General features: G+C 42.9%; 1 protein-coding gene across 2 annotated transcripts in view; it reads right to left on the reverse strand.

The window, feature by feature from the left end:
* Positions 1-14,512: 14,512 nt before the first annotated feature.
* The window catches only part of LOC137371706 (dehydrogenase/reductase SDR family member 9-like), a 51,418-nt gene continuing 41,182 nt past the window's right edge, over positions 14,513-24,748 (reverse strand). For both annotated transcript variants that reach the window (XM_068034524.1, XM_068034523.1), the window contains 3 exons: positions 22,699-22,957; positions 20,209-20,372; positions 14,513-16,557 (listed from right to left, as the gene is read on the reverse strand). In XM_068034524.1, the coding sequence (XP_067890625.1) occupies positions 16,337-16,557; positions 20,209-20,372; positions 22,699-22,957 (644 nt within the window). In that variant the 3' untranslated portion in view covers positions 14,513-16,336. The remainder of the gene's footprint in view (positions 16,558-20,208; positions 20,373-22,698; positions 22,958-24,748) is intronic.

Raw genomic sequence — 24,748 nt, forward strand, 5'->3', positions numbered from 1 at the left:
GCAGGAGAGTCGGTCACCGGTGGTGGGGAGTCAGAGGTCGCTGGGATGTTCGGGGAGAGGTCGGCAATCATGTGATCCAATGGCAGAGTCGACAAGAGGTTAGCTTGACAGGCTGGAAGAAATACCCCTGCACCTTCTGACTCACAAACAGTGCTGTAAATGTACTTAGTTCACGGATCTGGCCCTTCGCATTTCCTTTAACTTGTCAGGATTACTGAACCCCAGGAAACCCGGTCTCCATGGGTTAAAAATTACAATCCAATTAAAATGGAAGTGTGCAGGTTTCTTAAAATATTTTATTGACTGATCCAACTCCTGAGAGCAGGTTGGCACCCAACCTCCCCTCCCTCCCCAACCTCCCCTCCCCTCCCAACCCCCTCACCGCCCCTGTTTAAAACCAGAAGTGGACAGTTGGAGGATGTTTGGGGTTGAGTTTGCGAAATTAAAATTTTTACCTAACACCCAGCCCAACTGACCTGTCCTTGGAGGTTACAATTCTCTCCATTCTGCTCATACCCATTTTTAACCCCAAGAGGTGGCACCATAGACCATGGCAGAACTACTTGGGCATGTCAAAGGAAATCTGTCTTCATTGCAGACATTTCACAAGGGAGACAATTTTCTTGGGCTAGACTTTCAGACAATTGCAACCGCAGGAATGACTACTGGTCACTGTAGAGCCTTGAATCACTCCACCAGTGATATCAGAGTAAGAGTAGACCATTAATGTCACGAGAGGCATCCTTCCTCCAAGATCCTTGTGGAACATTTGATTGACAGATTAAATCAGAGGTTCCAATACTTAAACAGATCCTGCAGTATAGCACTTATTATTTCTTGCACATCCTCTCAGGCACGATTCACTGCTCTTCTGTGGGGACACCAGCCTTGGCAACTAAACAGGGTAACTTGCCTTCTGACCACGTTCATGAGTGTACCCTTGAAGCTGGCTGCTCTTAGCAGGCCAAAGGTTCACTAAAAACAGTTTTCAGGTTCTCCACTATTTGTGCTACTATAGGATCTCCCGCTTTTTACTGGCTTTTAAAAATGCTCTAACAGTGTAGGAAATATCACCCCTTCTTCCTCCAAGCATGAGCCTGAGAGTTGGTAGATTGAATGCTGGAAGATTTTTTTTTTAATTTGTTCATGGGGTATGAGCGTCGGTGGCAAGGCCAGCATTTGTTACCCATCCCTATTACCCTTGAGAAGGTGGTGGTGAGCTGCCTTCTTGAAATGCTGCAGTCCATGTGGATTGTACTGTTCAGGATGGAACTCTAGGATTTTGACCCAGCAACAGTGAAGGAATGGCAATATAGTTCCAAGTCAGGTTGGTGAGTGACTTGGAGGGGAACTTGCAGGTGGTGGTGTTCCCAAGCACCTTCTAGGTGGTAGAGGTCGTGGGTTTGGAAGGTGCTGTCAAAGGAGCCTTGACGAGTTGCTGCAGTGCATCTGGTAGATGGTGCACACTGCTGCCACTGTGCGTCAGTGGTGGAAGGAGTGAATGTCTAAGGTGGTAGATGGGGTGAATTGTATGTGTTCCACTGTTACTCATTCACTGAAATTAAAATCTAATGGATTATTATTTTCATAAATTCAGATGAGTTGTGCTGATTATTAGGGGTGATGTCTCCAAGGTTAGCTTTTATTTGATTCTGTGTTAGATTAGATTAGAATGCAGTTGTCAGTAGTGTTGGACTGGATCTCCTGAAAGGGTACTGGGTTGTTCAGGATTCTCATGGAAGAAAGCGCTCCCATAACACAGTGCCGTCGAACCATTCACGGGGGCACTAAGAAAACCTTCTGATTTCTCATACAGCCAATCTGCCCCTTGGTTCTAGAAATGAGAGGAAAGTACACTCACTTGCAGTACCACCCAGTTTCCTCATCCAAACCAATATTTCATCAATCTAACATGAATATTTTGTTGGTCAATAATACCATTTTGATTACTTTGACTTTCCAAGACCAAACACAATTCCTGATGTTTGTCTGAATGTTTTAATTCTGCATGCTTAAAGTATTAATAAGATAATTTAAAACATTTTCTGCACAGACTTTATCCTCTACTTCACAAATATTTAAAAATTGCTTAATGCATTCATAACACAATGTTTATATGTACAAATATTTTAATAGAAGTTTATATCAAATATTGACCAGGCACAATTCTGGAAGATTGAAATGGCTGTAAACAGTATTTTTGTTTTTATTCTGTATTGTGAAGCGTTTTTCCTATACAGCATGCTGAGTATGTTGAAAATACTGTAAATCAGGACAAAGTAAATGTCCCGTTCCAACAGCGGTTTGACATTTAAATGCAGTCATACACAAATCAGATCCTTTGAAGTGTTAAGGCATTCTTTCCAACTTTCAGGGTTTGAGTTCTTGCCACAGCCCAGCTGCTTCCTCACAGAGAGAAAAATCATCAGACAATCATCCCAGCTCATTCTCTGAGACCTATGCTGAGTTAGTTATAAAGTGGTGTTACAGAGGTTGAGAGCATTTGATCTACCTGCCCTTTTTGTCTCAGAAATGCCAATAGAAAAGGGAAGGGAGGAAATCTAACTCTTTAAAGATAAAAAGTAAATATTACAGATTTTCATTTTTTGCATGATGTGCATGCATAAAAAGTCCTAATTTTCCAGTTCCACACATCATCACCATATATTATAGTTTGTACCGTTTCACATGCAAAGCACATTGATGCTTTAGGTGCATTCATTATATCCACTTGATGTGGTTCCCAAGGAGCAAACTTATCTTGTGAACCAAGTAAAAATCATTGTTTTTCACATTTTCTCTACAGAATCCCTAATATTTTAGTTCTTTATCTCACAGTATTACATGCCTATGTGTTGATTTATTAGTATATTTATTTATATAATTTATGTTATATGCTCTATTGGATTACAAAAATTCTTAGAAGAAGTAATCTTTCTTAAAGTATGCACAGATCTATGAATTATAGCAACAATTTAAAGACAGAGTGGTTTTACTGGCAGCTTTGGCTTGGTTGTATCACTCTTGCCTGTAAATCAGAAAGTTATGAGCTTAAGCCCTATGTTAGGGGTTGAATTTTGTTGAGCTGACATCGGGCTCCATGGGGGGTGGGGTGGGGGGGGTGGGCGCTGGAAGATCACAGCGGCCTGCCACAGAGCCCGATGCCGTGAGTGTTGGGTCCAATCTTCCTAGGAGCAGCAAGGCTCCATGGTGAACCCCCACCGCTTGGCAACGGGACCTGACTTTATGCATACATTAATATGCATCCCGGTGCGATTCAACCATCAGTTTAGGATCTTCAGCTGGACGTGCGGCACTCACATGCCTTCACTTTCACGTCCCAGAGAAGCCAACGCCACCGAGGCAAGAATCCTTGAAGCCTGTGAAGGTCGGTAAGTACTGTCCTGCTCTCCTGTTCTTTGTGAAGCTGAGTTAAATTATCTGATGGGGGTCTGAACTCTGCATCCATGAAGGGGGGAGCCCCATACCCTTGTTCTGTAAAGAGGGCCACTCTGTGCCCGTGGATGTTTGGGTGGGAAGTGGTAGGGGGCTCACCCTGCATTTGGGTGAGGAGGGGAACAATGGAAGTAGATGAACCCTTTATGGGGGTGGAGGGCGCAAATGTGAAACGTTATAAGCTCCTGTTGCCGGTGGTCCAATCCAAGCAACTGAAATGCTATGATGGTGGTCAGACTGGCTTGCTCTTATTTAAAGCTAATACGGGACAATGTCACGTCATGAAGACCCCAACTGCCAAGAATCAGGCATATTAATTTCATCATATGAACATTAATTTTAAATTGTTGCTGGACTGAACAGATAACCTTTTTAAAGAGATAACAGCAGTGGCTGGAAACATTTGCATTCTAAGGGAAAGTTGTCTGGAGAGACAATGGAACTGCGCCCTGATCCAATTAACCCAAATGGATTTTGATCACCAGACACTGAATGTGGAACAAGCCAGCATTCCACCCACCCTCCACTGAGGGAGCTGAATTTTACCAGCCCCTCGACGCCACGAGTCGCAACTTCGGGAAGGCCCGCAGCAATTTACCTGAGGGGGGGGGGGCTTCTGTGCGGCCTCCGGCGCATGGCGGCAGCACCCCAATTAGAATATGTTAAATGGTACTGACCTCTGCAGATTATGCAGCCCGCTGCCTCTCCATGGACACTTCCTTATTGTACTTTGAACGGGCGGCCGTCACGTTCATGATTTGAAAAGCCAGCGGGCCATCGGGTCTCTACCTGCATGGTGTGTTTATCGCGTATGCATGCTAGCATGGTCGCGTCGTGTATTCCTACTAGTTTTAACCGAATTAGAGTGTTAAGGTTAATAAACTTACACCTTTCTTGTTTAAATCTAAGAAAAACTGTGGTTGATTTTTTTGCCTTACAATTGGAGAGCAGTGAACAAGGATCCACTGAGGGGGAACTAAAAACACAGTGTTTAAAAATTAAACCCTGTTACAGACAAACCAGCAAAGGCTGAGAGGGAACCCCTTTCTCACCTGGTCGTAACACACACCATACCATACCGTCATTGTCGACAGGAATAGTGCCGGAAGACTGGAGGATAGCAAATGTTGTCCCCTTGTTCAAGAAGAGGAGTAGAGACAGCCCTGGTAATTATAGACCTGTGAGCCTTACTTCGGTTGTGGGTAAAATGTTGGAAAAGGTTATAAGAGACAGGATTTATAATCATCTTGAAAAGAATAAGTTCATTAGCGATAGTCAGCACGGTTTTGTGAAGGGTAGGTCGTGCCTCACAAACCTTATTGAGTTTTTCGAGAAGGTGACCAAACAGGTGGATGAGGGTAAAGCAGTGGATGTGGTGTATATGGATTTCAGTAAGGCGTTTGATAAGGTTCCCCATGGTAGGCTATTGCAGAAAATATGGAAGTATGGGGTTGAAGGTGATTTAGAGCTTTGGATCAGAAATTGGCTAGCTGAAAGAAGACAGAGGGTAGTGGTTGATGGCAAATGTTCATCCTGGAGTTTAGTTACTAGTGGTGTACCGCAAGGATCTGTTTTGGGGCCACTGCTGTTTGTCATTTTTATAAATGACCTGGAAGAGGGTGTAGAAGGGTGGGTTAGTAAATTTGCGGATGACACGAAGGTGGGTGGTGTTGTGGATAGTGCCGAAGGATGTTGTAGGGTACAGAGGGACATAGATAGGCTGCAGAGCTGGGCTGAGAGATGGCAAATGGAGTTTAATGCGGAAAAGTGTGAGGTGACTCACTTTGGAAGGAGTAACAGGAATGCAGAGTACTGGGCTAATGGGAAGATTCTTGGTAGTGTAGATGAACAGAGAGATCTTGGTGTCCAGGTACATAAATCCCTGAAAGTTGCTACCCAGGTTAATAGGGCTGTTAAGAAGGCATATGGTGCGTTAGCTTTTATTAGTAGGGGGATCGAGTTTCGGAGACACGAGGTCATGCTGCAGCTGTACAAAACTCTGGTGAGACCGCACCTGGAGTATTGCGTGCAGTTCTGGTCACCGCATTATAGGAAGGATGTGGAAGCTTTGGAAAGGGTGCAGAGGAGATTTACTAGGATGTTGCCTGGTATGGAGGGAAGGTCTTACGAGGAAAGGCTGAGGGACTTGAGGTTGTTTTCATTGGAGAGAAGGAGGAGGAGAGGTGACTTAATAGAGACATATAAGATAATCAGAGGGTTAGATAGGGTGGATAGTGAGAGTCTTTTTCCTCGGATGGTGATGGCAAACACGAGGGGACATAGCTTTAAGTTGAGGGGTGATAGATATAGGACAGATGTTAGAGGTAGTTTCTTTACTCAGAGAGTAGTAGGGGCGTGGAACACCCTGCCTGCAACAGTAGTAGACTCGCCAACTTTAAGGCATTTAAGTGGTCATTGGATAGACATATGGATGAAAATGGAATAGTGTAGGTCAGATGGTTTCACAGGTCGGCGCAACATCGAGGGCCGAAGGGCCTGTACTGCGCTGGAATGTTCTAATTCTAATTCTAATAGCTCATGCCGGAACACAACTGAAGCACTCATTTACATAACTCTCTGCCCAGATAGGTGCCATTGATGTTGTGAAGGAACCGAGTTCATCTCCAGCATAGAGATGGGGATGGTCCACCCTGGCATTTTTTTTTATTCATTCACGGGATGTGGGCGTCGCTGGCCAGGCCAGCATTTATTGCCCATCCCTAATTGCCGTTGAGAAGGTGGTGGTGAGCTGCCTTCTTGAACCGCTGCAGTCCATGTGGGGTAGGTACACCTACAGTGATGTTAGGAAGGGAGTTCCAGGATTTTGACCCAGCAACAGTGAAGGAACGGCGATATAGTTCCAAGTCAGGATGGTGTGTGACTTGGAGGGGAACGTGCAGATGGTGGTGTTCCCATGTATTTGCTGCCCTTGTCCTTCTAGTTGGTAGAGGTCGCGGGTTTGGAAGGTGCTATCTAAGGAGCCTTGGTGCATTGCTGCAGTGCATCTTGTATATGGCACATACTGCTGCCACTGTGGTGGAGGGAGTGAATGTTTGTAGATGGGGTGCCAATCAAGCGGGCTGCTTTGTCCTGGATGGTGTCGAGCTTTTTGAGTGTTGTTGGAGCTGCACCCATCCAGGCAAGTGGAGAGTATTCCATCACACTCCTGACTTGTGCCTTGTAGATTGTGGGCAGGCTTTGGGGAGTCAGGAGGTGAGTTACTCACCTCAGGATTCCTAGCCTCTGACCTGCTCTTGTAGCCACAGTATTTATATGGCTACTCCAGTTCAGTTTTCGGTCAATGGTAGCCCCTAGGATGTTGATAGTGGGGGATCCAGCGATGGTAATGCCGTTGAATGTCAAGGGGAGATGGTTAGATTCTCTCTTGTTGGAGATGGTCATTGCCTGGCACTTGTGTGGCGCGAATGTTACTTGCCACTTGTCAGCCCAAGCCTGGATATTGTCCAGGTCTTGCTGCATTTCTACACTGACTGCTTCAGTACCTGAGGAGTCGCGAATGGTGCTGAACATTGTGCAATCATCAGCGAACATCCCCACTTCTGACCTTATGATTGAAGGAAGGTCATTGATGAAGCAGCTGAAGATGGTTGGGCCTAGGGCACTACCCTGAGGTACTCCTGCAGCAATGTCCTGGAGCTCAGATGATTGACCTCCAACGACCACAACCATCTTCCTTTGCGCTAGGTATGACTCCAGCCAGCGGAGGGTTTTCCCCCTGATTCCCATTGACCTCAGCTTTGCTAGGGCTCCTTGATGCCATACTCAGTCAAATGCTGCCTTGATGTCAAGGGCAGTCACTCTCACCTCACCTCTTGAGTTCAGCTCTTTTGAAGATGTTTGAACCAAGGCTGTAATGAGGTCAGGAGCTGAGTGGCCCTGGCGGAACCTAAACTGAGCATCACTGAGCAGGTTGTTGCTAAGCAAGTGCCGCTTGATGGCACTGTTGATGACACCTTCCATCACTTTACTGATGATTGAGAGGAGGCTAATGGGGCGGTAGTTGGCCTGGTTGGATTTGTCCTGCTTTTTGTGTACAGGACATACCTGGGCAATTTTACACATTGCAGGGTAGATGCCAGTGTCGTAGCTGTACTGGAACAGCTTGGCTAGTGGCGCAGCAAGTTCTGGAGCACAAGTCTTCAGTACTATTGCCGGAATGTTGTCAGGCCCCATAGCTTTTGCCGTATTCAGTGCCTTCAGTCGTTTCTTGATATCACGTGGAGTGAATCGAATTGGCTGAAGTTTGGCATCTGTGATGCTGGGGACTTCAGGAGGAGGCCGAGATGGATCATCAACTCGGCACTTCTGGCTGAAGATTGTTGCAAATGCTTCAGCCTTATCTTACGCACTGATGTGCTGGGCTCCCCCATCATTGAGGATGGGGATATTTGTGGAGCCACCTCCTCCATTTAGTTGTTTAATTGTCCACCACCATTCACGGCTGGATGTGGCAGGACTGCAGAGCTTAGATCTGATCCGTTGGTTCTGGGATCGCTTAACTCTGTCTAGCGCATGCTGCTTACGCAGTTTGGCCCGCAGATAGTCCTGGGTTGTAGCTTCAGCAGGTTGACACCTCATTTTGAGGTATGCCTGGTGCTGCTCCTGGCATGCCCTCCTGCACTCTTCATTGAACCAGGGTTGGTCTCCTGGCTTGATGGTAATGGTAGAGTGGGGGATATGCCGGGCCATGAGGTTACAGATTGCGGTTGAGTACAATTCTGCTGCTGCTGATGGCCCACAGCGCCTCATGGATGCCCAGTTTTGCATTGCTAGATCCGTTCGAAATCTATCCCATTCAGCACGGTGATAGTGCCACACAACACGATGGACGGTATCCTCAATTTGAAGGCGGGACTTCGTCTCCACAAGGACTGTGCGGTGGTCACAGTTGTTCTTGGGGACAAGGACTACCCCTTGCTGACATGGCTTCTAACACCGGTGTGGAATCCCAGCAGCAATGCAGAAGAGTGATACAATGCCTGCCACGGCTCCACCCGAGCTCCCATCAAGCAGGCCATCGGCATGCTGAAGATGCACTTCCACTGCCTCGATAGGTTGGGTGGGACCCTACAGTATGCACCAGACAGGTTTGGTCGCATTGTTGTTGCATGCTGCGTTCTGCACAACATCGCAGTACAGAGGGGATAGGCCTTGCAGGATGTGGGAGCAGGCGACATCCTTGGACGATGAAGACACAGAGGGCATTCAGCAGCAGCCACGCATGGGAGCACGGAGAGCATTGATGGAGGGCATGCATGGCGAGCAGCAAGCAAGGGATGCCAGACCACACCTGATCATTGAGAGCTTCCACAATCCGTGAAGTGCAACATATGCTCCTCACACCACACACCACCATCCAGCATCTCATCTGAAGTCTTCTGCTTCTGTAACATCTGTCTCTCCAGCATTACTGGAAGCAGCTGACTGAGCCATTGTCCCTGTGACTGCATCCTTGCAATGCCACATCATGCATATTGGCATGGCAATGATGTTATTCCTTACATTGGCAATACTGTCAGGCTAATGATGTAATGGGAGGACACATAATCACCACATGGTGGCATGCATTATTCACACAGGAAAGACTACACTTGTCAGAAAAGCACATTTAATGATATTACATATGACTCAGCCGTCTCACCCGCGAATACCCATCTGTGTCAAGTTGTCTTTTTAAAGCATTTGCGGGTGCTCCTTCGCAGTCTGACCTCTGCACTAGCAGCTGGACTGCAGGCTGGCTGCTGACAGCCCCGGCTGCCTGAGGGCCTCCTGCACCAGTGCAGAACTGTCCTCAGAATCACCCTAAGGGGGGAACCCAAATGTGGAGTGCAGCCTCCCCTCCTCCCTCTCAAGGCTGGTAAGAACTTTGCTGCTCTCCGGAGTTGGGTCAGGAGCAAAACATTCTCCAGGCCAATGGTCCTTCTCTCGCCTTGCCACTGCTGTGTCGATCTCATGGCCGAGGTGAGGGTTTGCAGGTCTGCGCATATCAGTGGAATGTGGCTCTCCATGAGGGTTGCCAGTCTCTCAATGGAGGAAGCCATGTGCTCATAAGCCTGGGACGTGGCAGCTGTCAGGGCCTGGATGGATTCCCCCACCATTCGCTCATGGCTGCACATGACCTCTGACATCTCCGCCAGATGTTGCCTTACCTCTCCCTGCAGCTCCAGCATTTCTGTGCTGTCAACAACAGAATCTCATCATCAGCCTGGGGCTCAGCATGGGCCTGGCCACCCACAGTACATCGACTGTCAGAGGCTTTGGCTTTCTCAGCCTGAGCCAGCTGTTCAGGCACGTGTGCAGTGCCCTCATCAGCTTGTGATCCAGAATCTAATACCAATCAATTACCCACCAAAGTGAGTGTATCTGTGCTGGTGGAAGGTGCAGGAGTGTCATGGGATGGTGCATCCTCTGAAGTTGTCTCTTCCTCAGAGGTGCTTGATATCTCCAACTCCGAGCATCATCCTGCAAGTTGCAATGTGAAGAACAGACATTTAGGTTTTATGGTACAAATGCTGCAATGATGACAGCATAGTATCTGCAAATGAAATGTAATTAGGAATCATTGTGTTTGGCAATAATCATTCTGTTCTCTCTGGACCCCAAGCTCCACGTCCAAATGCCACATGCTCCCTGGCTCCCGGCTAGCTCCAGTGCCTCTTCCTCAGCTTGCGTAAGCGACCTCAGGTTTGGCACCCTGCCACCGGTCCTGCACGCCTCCCGACTATTGTGGGCCCTCTTCGCCTGGAAGAGCAAGGATGCAGATATTGAACATTACCAAACATCAACATCACGGTTGTAACAACATAGGTGCTTCAACAACAGCTGGGGGATGCTTTGTCTGTATACGGACTCAACCTGTCACGGGTACGACATGCTCTGAGGTACAAACGAGGGTGACTTAATGTGCATATGCAACCAGTCATGTGCCATCAATCCTCCCCGACCTCCCTGTCTTTGACATGGCAGTGGCACCCATGTGACATACGGTGTAGGGTCATCCAGGCCAAACCGAGCAGTTCTGCAATGTGCCACTTACCTTTGCCGAGCGCATGAGATTGTTGACCCTCTTCCTGCTCTGACCTAGTGTCATCAGATGACCTCACGGAAGCTTGCCTCCTCTGTGATATCCGTCCAAGCTTGCTTGGTCAGGCGGGTGGACCTCTTCTTGCCATTGCTGGGGAAAAGGACCACCCACCATTCCCTTGCAGCCTGGAGGAGAGTGAGGAGAGCAGCATCGCTAAACCGTGGGGCCACCCTTCCTCGGACATCTGCCATTTGTACAGGCATTCCCGGGTGCTACTCGAAGGTTGGTGCAGTGTTGCAGACAGTCCTGGTCTTTCTGCTCCAGCGACAATGAAGAAGGAGCTTGAATGCCTTTTAAAGATGATGCCGGCACCTGCTTGTGAATCAGCTGATGCCATTCACAGCATCGCTGAATTCACCACTGCCATGCGATAGGGTGTGGACAGCCAACCCGCCATATTCAAATAAGCTTCCATGTGCTACATCGTAGCAGTGTGCAGCATGTGTCCCGTGCGTGCAGGCCACCATTTTTTCATCCGCCACCACGATGTAGCATGTGGGAGCATAAAATTCAGCCATAGGGCTTGGATGTACAATCAAGGCTGGCATTTCAGTGCAGTCCTAAAGGAATGCTGCACTGTTGGGGGTGTTGTCTTTTGGATCAGCTGTGAAACAAGGGCACTTGTCAAATGGATGTCAAAGATCCCATGCCACTATTTGAAAATGAGCAGGACAGTTCTCCAGGTGTACTAAACAACACCACAATAAATCAATTAACAAGTTATTCCTCTCATTGCTGTTTGTAGGACCTCTGTGGGCACAAATTGACTGCAAGGTTTGCCTACAGAACAACAGTGATTACACTCCAAAAGTAACCACTGGATGACCAAACACTGCCTGATTTTCCACAGACCCATAGCCACCTCTTGCCCACTTCCCTTCCATTGTGGGAAGAAAGTCAGCTTACTGCAGCCCAGCCATTAAGATCACTGTGGCCTCATACTGCTGGGGGCAAGCAGGAAACTAACTGAATACAGCCATTTCTTGCTGGAAGTTTAAAATGTTTCTGATGTCCTGTTTGACCCTGTGCTGAGTTTTAAATCTCACTTTATAACCCAACACCAAGAAAGTATATAGCAGCCTCAGTGACATTGCATCACCCCCCATCCCCGCACCCCCCCACCAATCCCTTTATCTTCTTTCACCCTGCTGAAATGCTTATCCATTCCTTTGTTATCTCAAGGCACAACATCTTGAATGTCCTATTTGCTGGCTTCCCAAACTCCTTGCTATATAAACTCTAAGTTGTCCAAAATCTAGGAAATTCATTATGCACTAGGCTTCACTCACCTATCACACCTATACTCAATGTCATTCTCCTTATTTATAAACTTCTTTAAGACTTCACCTCACCCTATCGCTGTAAAATCCTCCAGCTCGACACCCCAACAGGATGATCCTGCATTTCTGAACTCCTATGCATCCCACCCTCCCACATTTCTCACTTTATGATGAAGCTTTCAGATGTCAGGGCCCTTCAGTAAACCTTGTTACTCCCCTTTCTATTTTTAAATCCTCCTTAAAGCATACTTTGTTGGATTCTTCCAGCCACCTCTCCTAAATCATTTACTACTAAGCCTGCCTCTGATATCTTAAAAAAGAAAGTAAAAAATTGTATTTATATAGTGCCTTTCACAACCTCAGCCATATCCCAAAGGGTGTCACAGTAATTCAAATTTTGAGGTGTTGGGAAACACAACAGCTAATTAAAGGGAATGTAGGTGGATCAACAGAGGGATAGCTACGGAACACAAAGCAAATAGAAGGAATTAAATATAAAATAAAAACAGACAGTGCTGGAAATACTCAGCAGGTCTGGGAGCATCTGTGGAGAGAGAAACAGAGTGAACATTTCAGGTCTGTGACCTTTCATCAGAAAGTTACTTGCCACTCCCCTTGACCAGAATTTAGGGCGGAAGCTAAACAGCAGAAAGCCAGTGGAACTGGATTCTGTCCCTAATGCTGCCCCTCCTCTTTCCCCTCCCCACAAGTGATGCACCTATATTACACCCTCTCCAGTGGAATATTACAAATGAACAAATTGTATTATTTCCACGTAATCATCATGTAGGACTTATACATTAGGCAATATTAGTGAGTCAAAAATCATGTGATTGCTTTAAAAAATCTTTGAAACCACCAGCTGTGTTGGATTCACGTGATCGGTTAATCAGAAGCTGAAAGAGAAAAGGTGAGTGAATGGATTGGCTGTCGAGGTCAGTGGTGAAGCGATGGCACTCACTGCTGACCTCAGAGAAAACTGTCTACAAAGATCTAGTGATCTCTATGGTGTGGATTTGGTCTTTCCCAATGGCAGTTTAAATCTGGTGCCAAGTCAAGGAGATCTCCAGCAGCAGTGATGTCATCAAGCAATGTAAGCAGCCAATCATATTGAAGTATTCTCATAGATAGCAAACCAGGGAGTAAAAAACACTGAATCCCTTCACTTATAATTTAAATTTTACATCTAACAAAATAAATGATTGTGATATACACATAGAATTAAGGTAGAAGCTAAAATATCAAACAAACTTCCAAAAATTTTTTAAAAGTAATGGAGAAATTTGACTCAGCAAATATAAAATAATCCTTTCAGGGCCAGTAGCGCTGTTTAGCAGTAATTATGAATTTAGTATATGATTAAAAACACAGTTACATTTCATACAACAAGGTATAACTTTCTCAAGGGTTTCTACAGCGAGACTAATTGATAACATAGATAGTTTTCGTCAGGTCAATGCTTTCTAATTGATTGCAGTCAGGGGACCTCAACAGCACATCCTCTGGAGAAGCATGGAATCACTGACAGAAACTTCTGCATTTCCACAGTTAATCGTGCATGTGCGGACTTCAGGAATTGCAGTCAGTTTCAGAGAAGCAATGACGGCGAACTTTGACAGTTTCACCACATTACTACCACAAAATCCAGGCCAATAGTTCCTGATGGAGATCTTTCATTAAAATTAGCATATAGGAAACAGGAGTGTCTCTTTATAAATAAAGAGATCAACAGGGAAAAGTTAAAAATGCTGATGGAAAGAGGCAATTTATTTAGAAGCCAGTAAACTGATTATGTGTATACACACTTCAGGGCAATGAATCTTTTGGTTTACTTGTACATTTTGGTAGAGCAAGCCGGGGGTACATTGTTGGAAATGGCCATAAGAGACAGTGAAGCAGCTAGGCCACAAGAAAGATCTTAGCTTTTTTTACTGTTGCTGTTAGATTGAGTCATTATACTTATGGTACCTGCACATGTGGTGGTGTGCTCTTATCTGCTGTTGTTTAAGACAGGACTGGAATACCTTTGTTTTTACACAGTGCCATTGCACAAGGTCAGGTTAAGTTCACATCAGGTACTAAGTAAAAGTCTTTGTACTTTGTCCCAAAAACGTGCCTTAACCTCGACCTCAGAAAGCAACCCTTCAGTGAACCAGCATGAATGTTTGCATTTCCCAATCTCTGAACAAAATGACCATTTAAGTTCCAAGTTGTGCAAAACAGTGTGAGGTTTACAGCTGTGTTGCTGGGCCAACGATGAACTGGGTTGAGGCTGCCCAAATTTATTACATTTAGAATCTTTTCAACAGGTAGAGTGAATGTCCATTATGTGAGTTTGAGCTAGATTTAAACACACACCCATGATTTAGGAAGACAATGTCTTAATGCTCTACATTTTTTAAATCTAACAGTAACCTGATGGCATAAATGACTCTGATGGTGTGTGTATAATCATTGGTTTTGAGTCAATGGTCAGTTCAACAATTGGCTTCTGTATGGAAAGACTATCACTTTCGTGGTACCACTCCTACCCCAAAACAAGCATTAGATGGTAATACACACAAATGGTAGGCTTTTGACTAAGATATCATTTATTGAGTGTAATATGGTTATATTTTTATTTAACATATCACAAGATTCCATACATAATCTTAAGAAAATATTGCATTCGTGAATGGAAATATAAAGTCAAACACTGTCAATTTCAGAACAGTGAGCACTATATTTGATTGTAAACTTAACTTTGGAAAGTTAAACATACATTATAACCAGGCTCCCAAAATGTTTGCATTTGTAGCTTTTTAATCCAACAAATTCTTGAAGTACAATAATCAAGTTACCTAGATCAGCTCAGAATTTAGAGCATCATTCTTTTAAGTAAAAAAATTACATTAAGTTGTTAGATCAAATATAAATCTTATATTGCATTAAACATGAAAAGCAAAATGTAGGACATTGGTGCCCCATTTAAGAACAACAACTCTTATCGCAGTGCATGTATTAAAAAATGTATGAAATTATTTTACAAAGCAGAAAGGTAGACATCGAGCAGCAAAAGGAAGAAATTTAGGAAAAAGGGTCGCTATATATGTTGTCAAAGAAAAGAGTTTTTTAAAAAGGATGGTGAAAACAGAGGGAGAGGTACCTAGACAAAGTAGTTTTTGGAGAAAATGCCAGAGGGTAGGGGCATAGTGTCTGAGATATTGGTCTCCAATGCCAAAGCAAGGAGTATTAATCTGATGTTAGAGGACAGAAGATTTGAAAAAACACGTAAGGCTAGAACACATCACTCACATACAGTGGAGTGATGTCATTGAGGAATTTTGTAAGGACAATGTTCTGGGCCACAGGAAGTCAATAGGGATGGGTTTTCAACTTACCACCATTGTAGATCAATGGAAATGTAAATCAGGCGGTTTTTATAAGGGCTGTTTGATCCGCAACACTGGTTTTAAGCCCAGGTGATAAGTTGAAATCTATCCAATAGAGTTTTACAAGTACAAGAATGATGGGTTTGCGGGGCTAAGTCCAAGAGAGGATGTTATTGAAGAGTTCTAGATTACCTGAAGCTGGTGAAAAATACAGCTAGAGAGACCAATGAGGAAACTATTGAAGAAGCAATTCTCAACAGATGAAGGTGTGAATGAAGCAACGTTGAGGTAAGAGATATGGAAATCAGTGGGCAATTCTTCTGAGGGTGGGCAAATGTAATCTTATTGGTGAACTCGATGTGAGTAAAGCTCAACTTGGGTTTAACAGAATACTGAGGTTTTTGAAAGGATGTTTATGAGATAGAGCCAGATGCAGAGACAAGAAGGATGACTTTGGCTTTAACAACTTTAAATTCCTTTGCACAAGCATTAATTTGGTTCAAATTTGTTCCTAGCATGTGATGTTTAGATCATCATTCAAAACCATACCCTTGCTCCACCAATGCTATCCAGGATGCTCAACATATTGAAATTAAATCTTTGTGCAGTAGCAGCAACTTTGTACAGTTCTAGTGGGGATACAGGAGTTGCCAACTGGGGAAAAACGAGAAGTTGGGAATATTTCTATTTAAAAATGGAAAAGAGAAAGAAAACATTGTTGCCTTTGATTCCTGCCATGAATGGGAGCAGAATGAATTCACATATTGCTTTAGTTTTTATTTCTATTTTCAACCATTGTATTCCTCTACTATTGGCTTTCAACTTCTATTGGAGAAACAGTCTTTCTGCATTTGGAAAATTTGCTTTGAAATCTGGGCAAAATATTCTGATTCACCTCTTCATTACAAAATGCAAATGTAAGTTTCCAGTACTATTACTAACACGGAGTCGTACTTCATCTTCTCCTGAGACAAGCTCCTGATTCACTCTTGCATGGATTCCAAATATGCGACAGCAAGATGTTGCCAGATGTGTGAAGTTTGTTCTGCTTTTCTGATATTTATCTGCCAGTGTTAGTGCTTCCATTAAAGTGATGTTCAGGCAGAAGATGGAGTGAGAGTCTTTTATACAGCATTTGGATCTATTACCACATCCTTAGCCAACAGGTAATCTGCTGCAAATGTTGGCAAGTAAGTCATGGGAATCCACAGTAGCTTTGCATCAATGCCTGCACTGTACCGGGTTCGAGGGTACTTGGCTGTCAGAGCGTGTTCCATGCACCACACTACCTGGGAAAGGTCTGTACTTGACAACTTGTTCATTAATTTCTCCTGTCTGGTGTCTGCTGTGGATGTGCCAAGAGAAATGTTAGAGAGGTAGAGTGTAATAAAATGCAAATAAAAAGAAACTGTAAATGCTGGAAACCTGAAGTAAAAATAAAAAACGCTGTAACCACCCAGGAGGTCCATCAGCATTGATAATGAGAGAAGACATGTTAACATTTCAGGTGTAGACTTCCATCACAGCAAAGCTGGAATTTAAGTGAAAATTAAACTGACTAATAAAGGTCATTATGGGTGGGGGTGAGGATGGGATTGGGAGGGAGAAAAGAGATAAATAACAAGGTGCCCAAAAAATCCACTTTTTAAAAAAGTTGGTATGAAAACTTGTGGAGTTCACTCAGTTGGTCCATTACAAGGCATTTAAATAATAAAGAATGGAAGTAGTTAAAAAAGGCGATGAAATAAAACAGAAAATGTGGAAACCTCCAGTGAGCTTACCACCAACCAAAATGTGAAAGATATTCCAACACCATAGGGGCAAACCTGTTGGCAGAACTGTGTTCTGACAGAACTCCAAAAGCTGCAATCTCAATCTGCTTCTCACATGGACTGGATGAGTCCATATGAGAAGAATAGCTAACATCTGTAGTTGCTAAAATCAATGTTTACACCAGAGGGTTTCAAGGTGCTCAGGAAAAGATGAGATACTTTCCATGAAGGTTGTGTTCAACTTGCTTGGAACAGTGTAAAGACTGAAAGCTAACAGTAGAAATGGAAGGGGGTGTAGAAGTGGCAAGCCACAGAAAGCTCATGATCACACCTGGAAAAACAAGGAAAGAGTTTGACAAAATAGTTACCAAATTTGTGCTTGGTCTCCCCATCATAGAGGAGACAACACAGTAAGCAGAAGATACTATGTTGTCGTGATCCTGTTTTTTTCCCTCGGAAAATATTGTGGTGTGTCTTTAAGGCAGCAAAAGATCAGTACTTCTTTAAGGCAGCCAGCTTCAGAGGTTACTGAGTGAAAGTGCATCTTGGTTGCCTGGATACAACCATACAGAGAGGGAGAACAGGACATACAATGTTACTGTTTGACTTTGAAACTGGCTGGCAAAAAACTGTTTTGTTCAGAGACAGACAGACAGCTGCATGCCTGCACCTGATTGGAGAGCCCTCAGGCAAATTTAAACTGAAGGAAGAGAAGTTAGTTTGTTTATTTATCTCTCAAAATTCTGAAAAGTCAAGCCAGATTAATTCTTTAAAAAATAATAGCAATTGTTGATCTGCTATGTTCATCACTAGTAAAAGAAAAGTAACACTTCAACTGCTGAACTGGACTGCTGAATTTCCTATCGTTGAAGAACTGTTTATTTTTCACGTCGGACAACTGCGAAGATTTCAAGCAACCTCGGACTGTTTCTACATTGAAGATTCCATTCCATCAGGAATGTAAATCTGCGAAGACTTTATTATTATTTCTATTTTTAGAGCATCTAATTAAACACCAAACTACTGATAGTTTGGGTATATGTATGCAAATGCGGGAGTCAGATTTCTTTAAATAAGTTATAAGGTCTTTAGATATTGATTTATCTTAGTAGTGTTTAAGATTTTAGTTTTTTTAATAAATAGTTAATTTGTTGATATCTAAAGATGCCTGGTTTGGTTCACCTCATTTGGGGGTTTCTAGATTGTTTCAATTCGACTGCTGCTTTCTTTGATTTGGGTAAGCTTAAAGATATGTATGATGTGAGCTGTGGAGTGGCGGTACTGAATTGACAGTGCATTGCTCCCACCACAATCAGAATCATATATTTTGATTGGGGGCTTTGTCTTGAGCGGTCGTATCATAACAATGTATTAGATTGGAGGAAGCATACATAAATTGCTGTGTCACATGCAAGGAGTGTTTGGAGTCTTTAATGGAGTTTCTAATCTGGAGTCTCCGGGAATTAAAGACTTATCACCTAGATACTGCTAGAAGGAACCTGGGAGAAAAATCATAGGTGCATTAAAAGAAAATTGTGCGTTTTTCTCATTTTCATTGAGCGCTTTCATTTGTTAGCTATAAAAATACTGGAGATGGGGGAAAAGGCTGACCGGGCGGGGCAGTTGGAAGTCAAGTGATGAACAATGTTCTCTCTTCTGTGTGATTGTGACCGCGCAGAAAGCCCTGAAAGTACTGCACAGGCTGTTCACAAGTTGTCCACTTTAAGATGTTTAAATGTACCACACATTGGAATGAACAGGCCATACAAAACAAAAAAAAGATTAGAGGGGACATTGGTGATGAAACTTCCAGGAATACATCCAACAAGTATTAGTAACCCTAAGTCTCTACTGCAGCTGACCTTAGTTAACTTAATCAGTTTTACTCTTGGCTTATAGCTGTCTGCATCATACCTGCACTTTGGGAACTGACAGCAGTAATGCACAATAAAGCCTGGCTCGGGTATAAAATTAAAACCCGACCCGGGCCTGACCTGACAACAGCCAACCCGAACCCGATCTGGGCCCGAGTCCTTTAATTTTTTTAAATGCTCGACCCGACCAGAAAATAACAAACATATTATTGAAACAGATAAAAATCATAGATTAAAACGAAAACAATACGAAACAAAACAGTACAGTCCAGCCCGAAACGACCCAAGCCCGAATGCTGGATGCACAATACAGACCTGACCCAACCCGAACCCGACACATGTAGTCAGGTTTGGTTGGGTTCGGGTCAGATAGCCAGGCTTTAATGCACAATTAAAGGCAGTTTATTTACATTGGCCTGCTTAGATATGTTCAGTGTTTTTTATTCTTCTGACGTGTTCAATCACTTCACTGAGATGATTTCCATCAGTCTCATGTTTTTCCAGTATTTTTAAAGACTTGTTTGGGCATTATACCAATTAGGACTCATCTTTCCCCTTCCTCTGCTCCCTTTATTTTGCTCAAATTCATTAAAGGATTCACTTATTTTTCAGTTCTGATTTTCAGAATTTTAATTTTTTTTCTCCTTACGGATGTTGTTGGACCTCCTATTTTTAATGCTCCCATTAAAAACTACAAATTCCTGTTTTTATTAGCTTACGTGAGTGAAAACACATGGTCCAAAACAAGTCAGGCTTCCTTTTACAGTTCAGTGGGTGGGACCCCCTCAAGCTAATCTTTGCACAAACAGAGGCTCCAATATACAATAATTTAATTGTTTGTTCCATGACCTAAGAAAATGCAATACTTATACATGTTGTGAGAGACATTTGTCATGATTACACAACACTGTACTGCAAACAATGAGAACTTTTAAGCTTATCATTTAAGTACTAAAAGAAACTGAAATTGATTGCTGCTTCTAAATTTGCAGTGACCAAACTACCTTTAACAGTTATAGGAATCTACGAAGCTTTTCATAGTAATTAGCTATCAAAAAGCTGTTAATCAATTCAGGATTTATGTTAGTAAAATATGGTTCTAGGCATTTCAGACAAATGAGCAATAGTTCAGTTTTGTGATAAACACCAAGGCATTGAAATTACCCCACCCAAATATTGGAGTATATTCCTTTATTCACTATTTTAACAGAAGTATTCAATTAAATCTTTTCAATGGGCTATCAGTCATTAAAATAGGAACAGTAAAATGTTTTACATGCTAATATTCACAGTTTAATTTCTAGGGCTGAAGGTTCCTCAGAAAAGTTAAAAGTGTAGTATATTTCTTACATTGTGTTAAATAATCTTCTCCATATTGTTTTTTCACGTCAGATGGAAGATGGTCCCAGAGATTTTGCTTTTCATGACGTTGTAAGCCGCAATCAGACAACTTGGTTGCAAAAATCCCAGGTTCAATACAAGAAACTTTTATTCCAAAGTTCTTCAGATCACGCCTGAGTAAAGAGCAGATTTTGCATACAGATGAGAACTGAAAGATCTGTTTTGAGGTAGAAAAATATATTTTTTAGTCATTAATAAATTTCTAGTAAATGACATTATTTCTCACTCGGTGCTTTGAACAAAGGTGGGAGTTATGGTGATTGCAGTGTGTTCCTGTCCAAATGCAATCTGACACTACTTCAAAGACAGCACAAGGAACAGTGAGAAATGTGATTAATAGGTATCACATCTGGTGCTCTTGTTGATCTTAAGGCAGATAGTCCTAACAGGTCTGGGGTAACTATCAACTAAGTAAGAATGGTCACCTAGATGATCAAGCTGCAGTGTCATACTAGTACCATAGTATTAGTCAAAGAAAAATTGGAAAGAAAAGAGAGGGAATTGAGGATACATTTTAATCTCACCTAACTAAGGACTAAAATTCAGATCTGAGCCTAGAAATTCAACTATATAGGTTAAAATAGCAAGCAGAGGAAAATAAACAGGCGCATTATGTATCTATCTGCTTTTATCACAAACAATTTTTAAGTATCTGACTGATAAAAAGAGATTAATGATTAGTGTCCATAATACCTATTCATTTATTATTGTTTTACAGCAATTCATCGAAATTCCAAAATCTTCAAAGGATACTGACGAATATTACAAGAAGAAAACTTACTTTGTAATTAGTCTAGAGAGAGTCCTAAAGGACAGGTAAGGTCAAAGTGGGGAGTTGATAGCTTCACCCACACACCCACCACCCACAGAATCACAGAATTGTTACAGTGCAGAAGGAGGCCATTCGGCCCATCATGTCCGTACCGGCTCTCTGAAAGAGCAACTCCCTCAGTTCCACTCCCCTGCCTTCTCCCCATAACCCTGCACATTCTTCCTTTTCATATAACTGTCTAATTCCCTTTTGAATGGTTCAGTTGAACCTGCCTCTACCATGTTCCCAGACCTTAATCACTCGTTTTGTGAAAAAGTCCTTCCTCATGTCACTTTTGCTTCTCTTACCAAATACTTTAAATCTGTGCCCTCTCATTCTCGATCTTTTCATGAGTCTCTCCATGTTCTTCCTCCCAAAGTGAATCAGTTCACATTTCTCTGCATTGAACTTCATCTGCCACCTGTCTGCCCATTCCACCAATTTGGCTATGTTCTTTTGAAGTTCTACACTATCCTCCTCACAGTTCATAATGTGTCCAAGTTTCATATCATCTGCAAACTTTGACCCCTACATGGGTCAACTATATGGGATTTTCCATCCCTGTTAGCTATTAAAGAAGAAAGGCATTAACAAACTTAACTTGCATTCCCTAGCATATTCGTATGTACACTGCGCACAGTGTAACTAGTTGTCCATGTATCACTGCTTTGCATAAAAATGCTTGGAGGCAGTGAAATTGCTGCTACCTAAGTGATAATAAGTCATTTGCTGTAATAGAACACTTTTAATCTTTGAGGGTATTAGATAGAAAAAAACCCTACAGTCATATATTGCTTTTTACATCATTAAGATTTTTCAAATCTGTTTCAGTGATACTAGTTGAGGACTAAATATTGGTCAGGACATCAGAAGAAATCCCCAACTTTGCTTCAAATACTGCCATGAGTTCTTTTAAGTTCACCAGCGAGGGCAGACAGAATTTTGGTTTATCACCTCTTCCAAGCAATGGAATGCCCGACAGTGTAGCAATCCCTCAGTACTGTACGGAAATCTACGCCTAAATCATACACTCAAGTCTCTGGAGTGGGGCTTTAAACTACAACCTTCAGACTCAGAGGCAAAAGTGCTACTACTGAGCAAATATATTAGATAGCAGCTGCAATATAGGTATAAAATAAAATCTGGCTGCAAGTTCCCCTCCAGGCCACACACCAAAAAACAAAATCCTGGTTTGGAACTATATCACCGTCGCTGGATCAAAATCCTGGAACTCCCTCCCTAACAGCACTGTGGATGTACCCGCACTAGATGGACTGCAGCGGTTCAAGATGGCAGCTCACCACCACCTTCTCAAGGTCGATTAGAGATGGGCAACAAATGCTGGCATTGCCAGCGATGTTCACAACCCACTAAATTAATAATAAAAACTACAGCCAGTGTAAACTCAAACTGGCATGAGGTGGCAACCTGAGGAGGATCTAACCTCACATGGCATCAATGTGACTCCTGAGTTATACTGCTACTTTCACGTTGAAACACATCCATAACCTTTTTGTATTGTTGTAAATGAGGCAGTATATTTGAAGCTGGGTCTACATGTATTTGATGTTTGTTATTTCCACACTGCACTGCAGTTTAAATGCCTTATAAACTCATAATGTCCTCACCTTAAACTGTCATTGAAAGCTTCCATTCCAAATTTCGATGGAAAGTACCCTCCACCAGTCAAAGCTAATCGACCAAGCACACTGCTTACATTCACTATTCTTCCTCTGGCTTTTTTAATCAGAGGTAGCAATTTTAATGTCACTTCAATCGGTCCTAATAAATTAACTTCAATAGGTCTTCTGAAATGTTCAATTCGTAACCAGTCTGTGGGACAGAGTACTCCAGATATTCCAGCATTGTTTATCAATCCCCATAGACCTGCAAGAGCAAATTAGGACAATTGTACATATAAAACAATAACTTGTATTTATAGAACACCTTTCACATTTTCCCCAGGTGCATCACAGAGACATTAAGGAAAAGTAATATTTATAGCTTAATTTACAGTTTATGCCCGTGAATAATATAAAATTAATATGGACAGACCTGACTACCTCTGAGTAGATACAGTATTGTTTAATGGGTCTGTGTTGGGTTACTTGCTCTGAGCTTGTGGGAGTTGGGTACTTCACGTCTCAGTATCTGTGGAATAAGGAAAGAGGTAAAGCTCCCACTCCTGACCATTACCCCTGCTGGAAGTGTAAGTGTGCAAAAAATGTTGGAATTATTGGGTCTATTAGCTTTTTCTTAAAAATTCTTTGCCCAGATATTCCGCTGATGTGGTGGGAATTTCATCTGCCACAAAGATGCACCCCTGATACTGTTGAGTTTTCAGCCATGAGACCATTTTCAGGGGGAGCCTGCCAGAAGTGGGGCAGAGACTGGCTGCTGGTGGCCTGCCACAGCCTCAGCTCTGGCAGTGTGAACTGACTGGCACTGACATTTTTCAATTAATGGTTCTGTGATCAATTGCATAGGATTTTGGGGCAATAACTTTTAAATGCCCCGTGTACCATCCATTACAAAGCTGGGCAGCAGGCATGGTGCAATGACATGAAATATTTCAGAAGACATAGTTCCATCTTTCACATATTGGCCTGGATTTTGTGGTTATAATGATGGTGAAAGTTGTTTGCCATTATTACCCCGTAAAACTGCTAACAACTTCTGGTAGCTGCACATGTGAAGTTAAACACAGAAATCTAGAAGTTGCTGTCAATGATTCCCTGCTCCTCCAGCGGGTTCCTGTAGACTCAATCTTTAGAAATCACTGAACTGACAAGAATGTTCCCTTTTAGGCTGTAATATTGATGTTTAAAAGCCCCCCAAAAGTTTTGCCTTGTTAATGAGGTGTAACTTGTTTTTTTTTGCAGCATATTAAATCATAACTATTACTGAATAGCCCTGGAAAGCTAATTCTATATTTGTGTAACATAAAATTTTTCCATTATGCTGAACATTCTATAAATTTTTAATATAATAATTTTTTTAAAATAAAATTTATGATATTTCAGCTTCTAATCTGTATGCCCTAATCTTTGATTTTGAATTTTGATTTAGAGAGACAGCACTGAAACAGGCCCTTCGGCCCACTGAGTCTGTGACGACCATTAACCACCCATTTATACTAATCCTACACTAATCCCATATTCCTACCACATCCTCACCTGTCCCTATATTCCCCTACCACCTACCTATACCAGGGGCAATTTATAACGGCCAATTTACCTATCAACCTGCAAGTCTTTTGGCTGTGGGAGGAAACCAGAGCACCCGGAGGAAACCCACACAGACACAGGGAGAACTTGCAAACTCCACACAGGCAGTACCCAGAATTGAACCCGGGTTGCTGGAGCTGTGAGGCTGCGGTGCTAACCATTGCGCCACTGCGCCACCCCTTTGTCGCTCTTTGTAAAATTTATAAAATAAATGAAGGATAATCAATGCATTTTACTTCCTGGATTGCTGGCTGTGAGAATTCTTCAACTGATTGGCTGTTTACTTACTTGATGACATCATGGTTGCTGGGCGCCTGGAGGCCCTGTTGACTTGGCATCAGATTCAAATCAACATTGGGAAAAGGTGAAATCCACGCTACAGAGATCGCTAGATCATTGTGGGCAGCTTTCTTCAAAGTCAGCGGCAAGCGCCATCACTTCGCTACTGACC

This window comes from Heterodontus francisci, chromosome 7 (genome assembly GCF_036365525.1).
Source record: "Heterodontus francisci isolate sHetFra1 chromosome 7, sHetFra1.hap1, whole genome shotgun sequence".
Lineage (NCBI taxonomy): Eukaryota > Metazoa > Chordata > Chondrichthyes > Heterodontiformes > Heterodontidae > Heterodontus > Heterodontus francisci.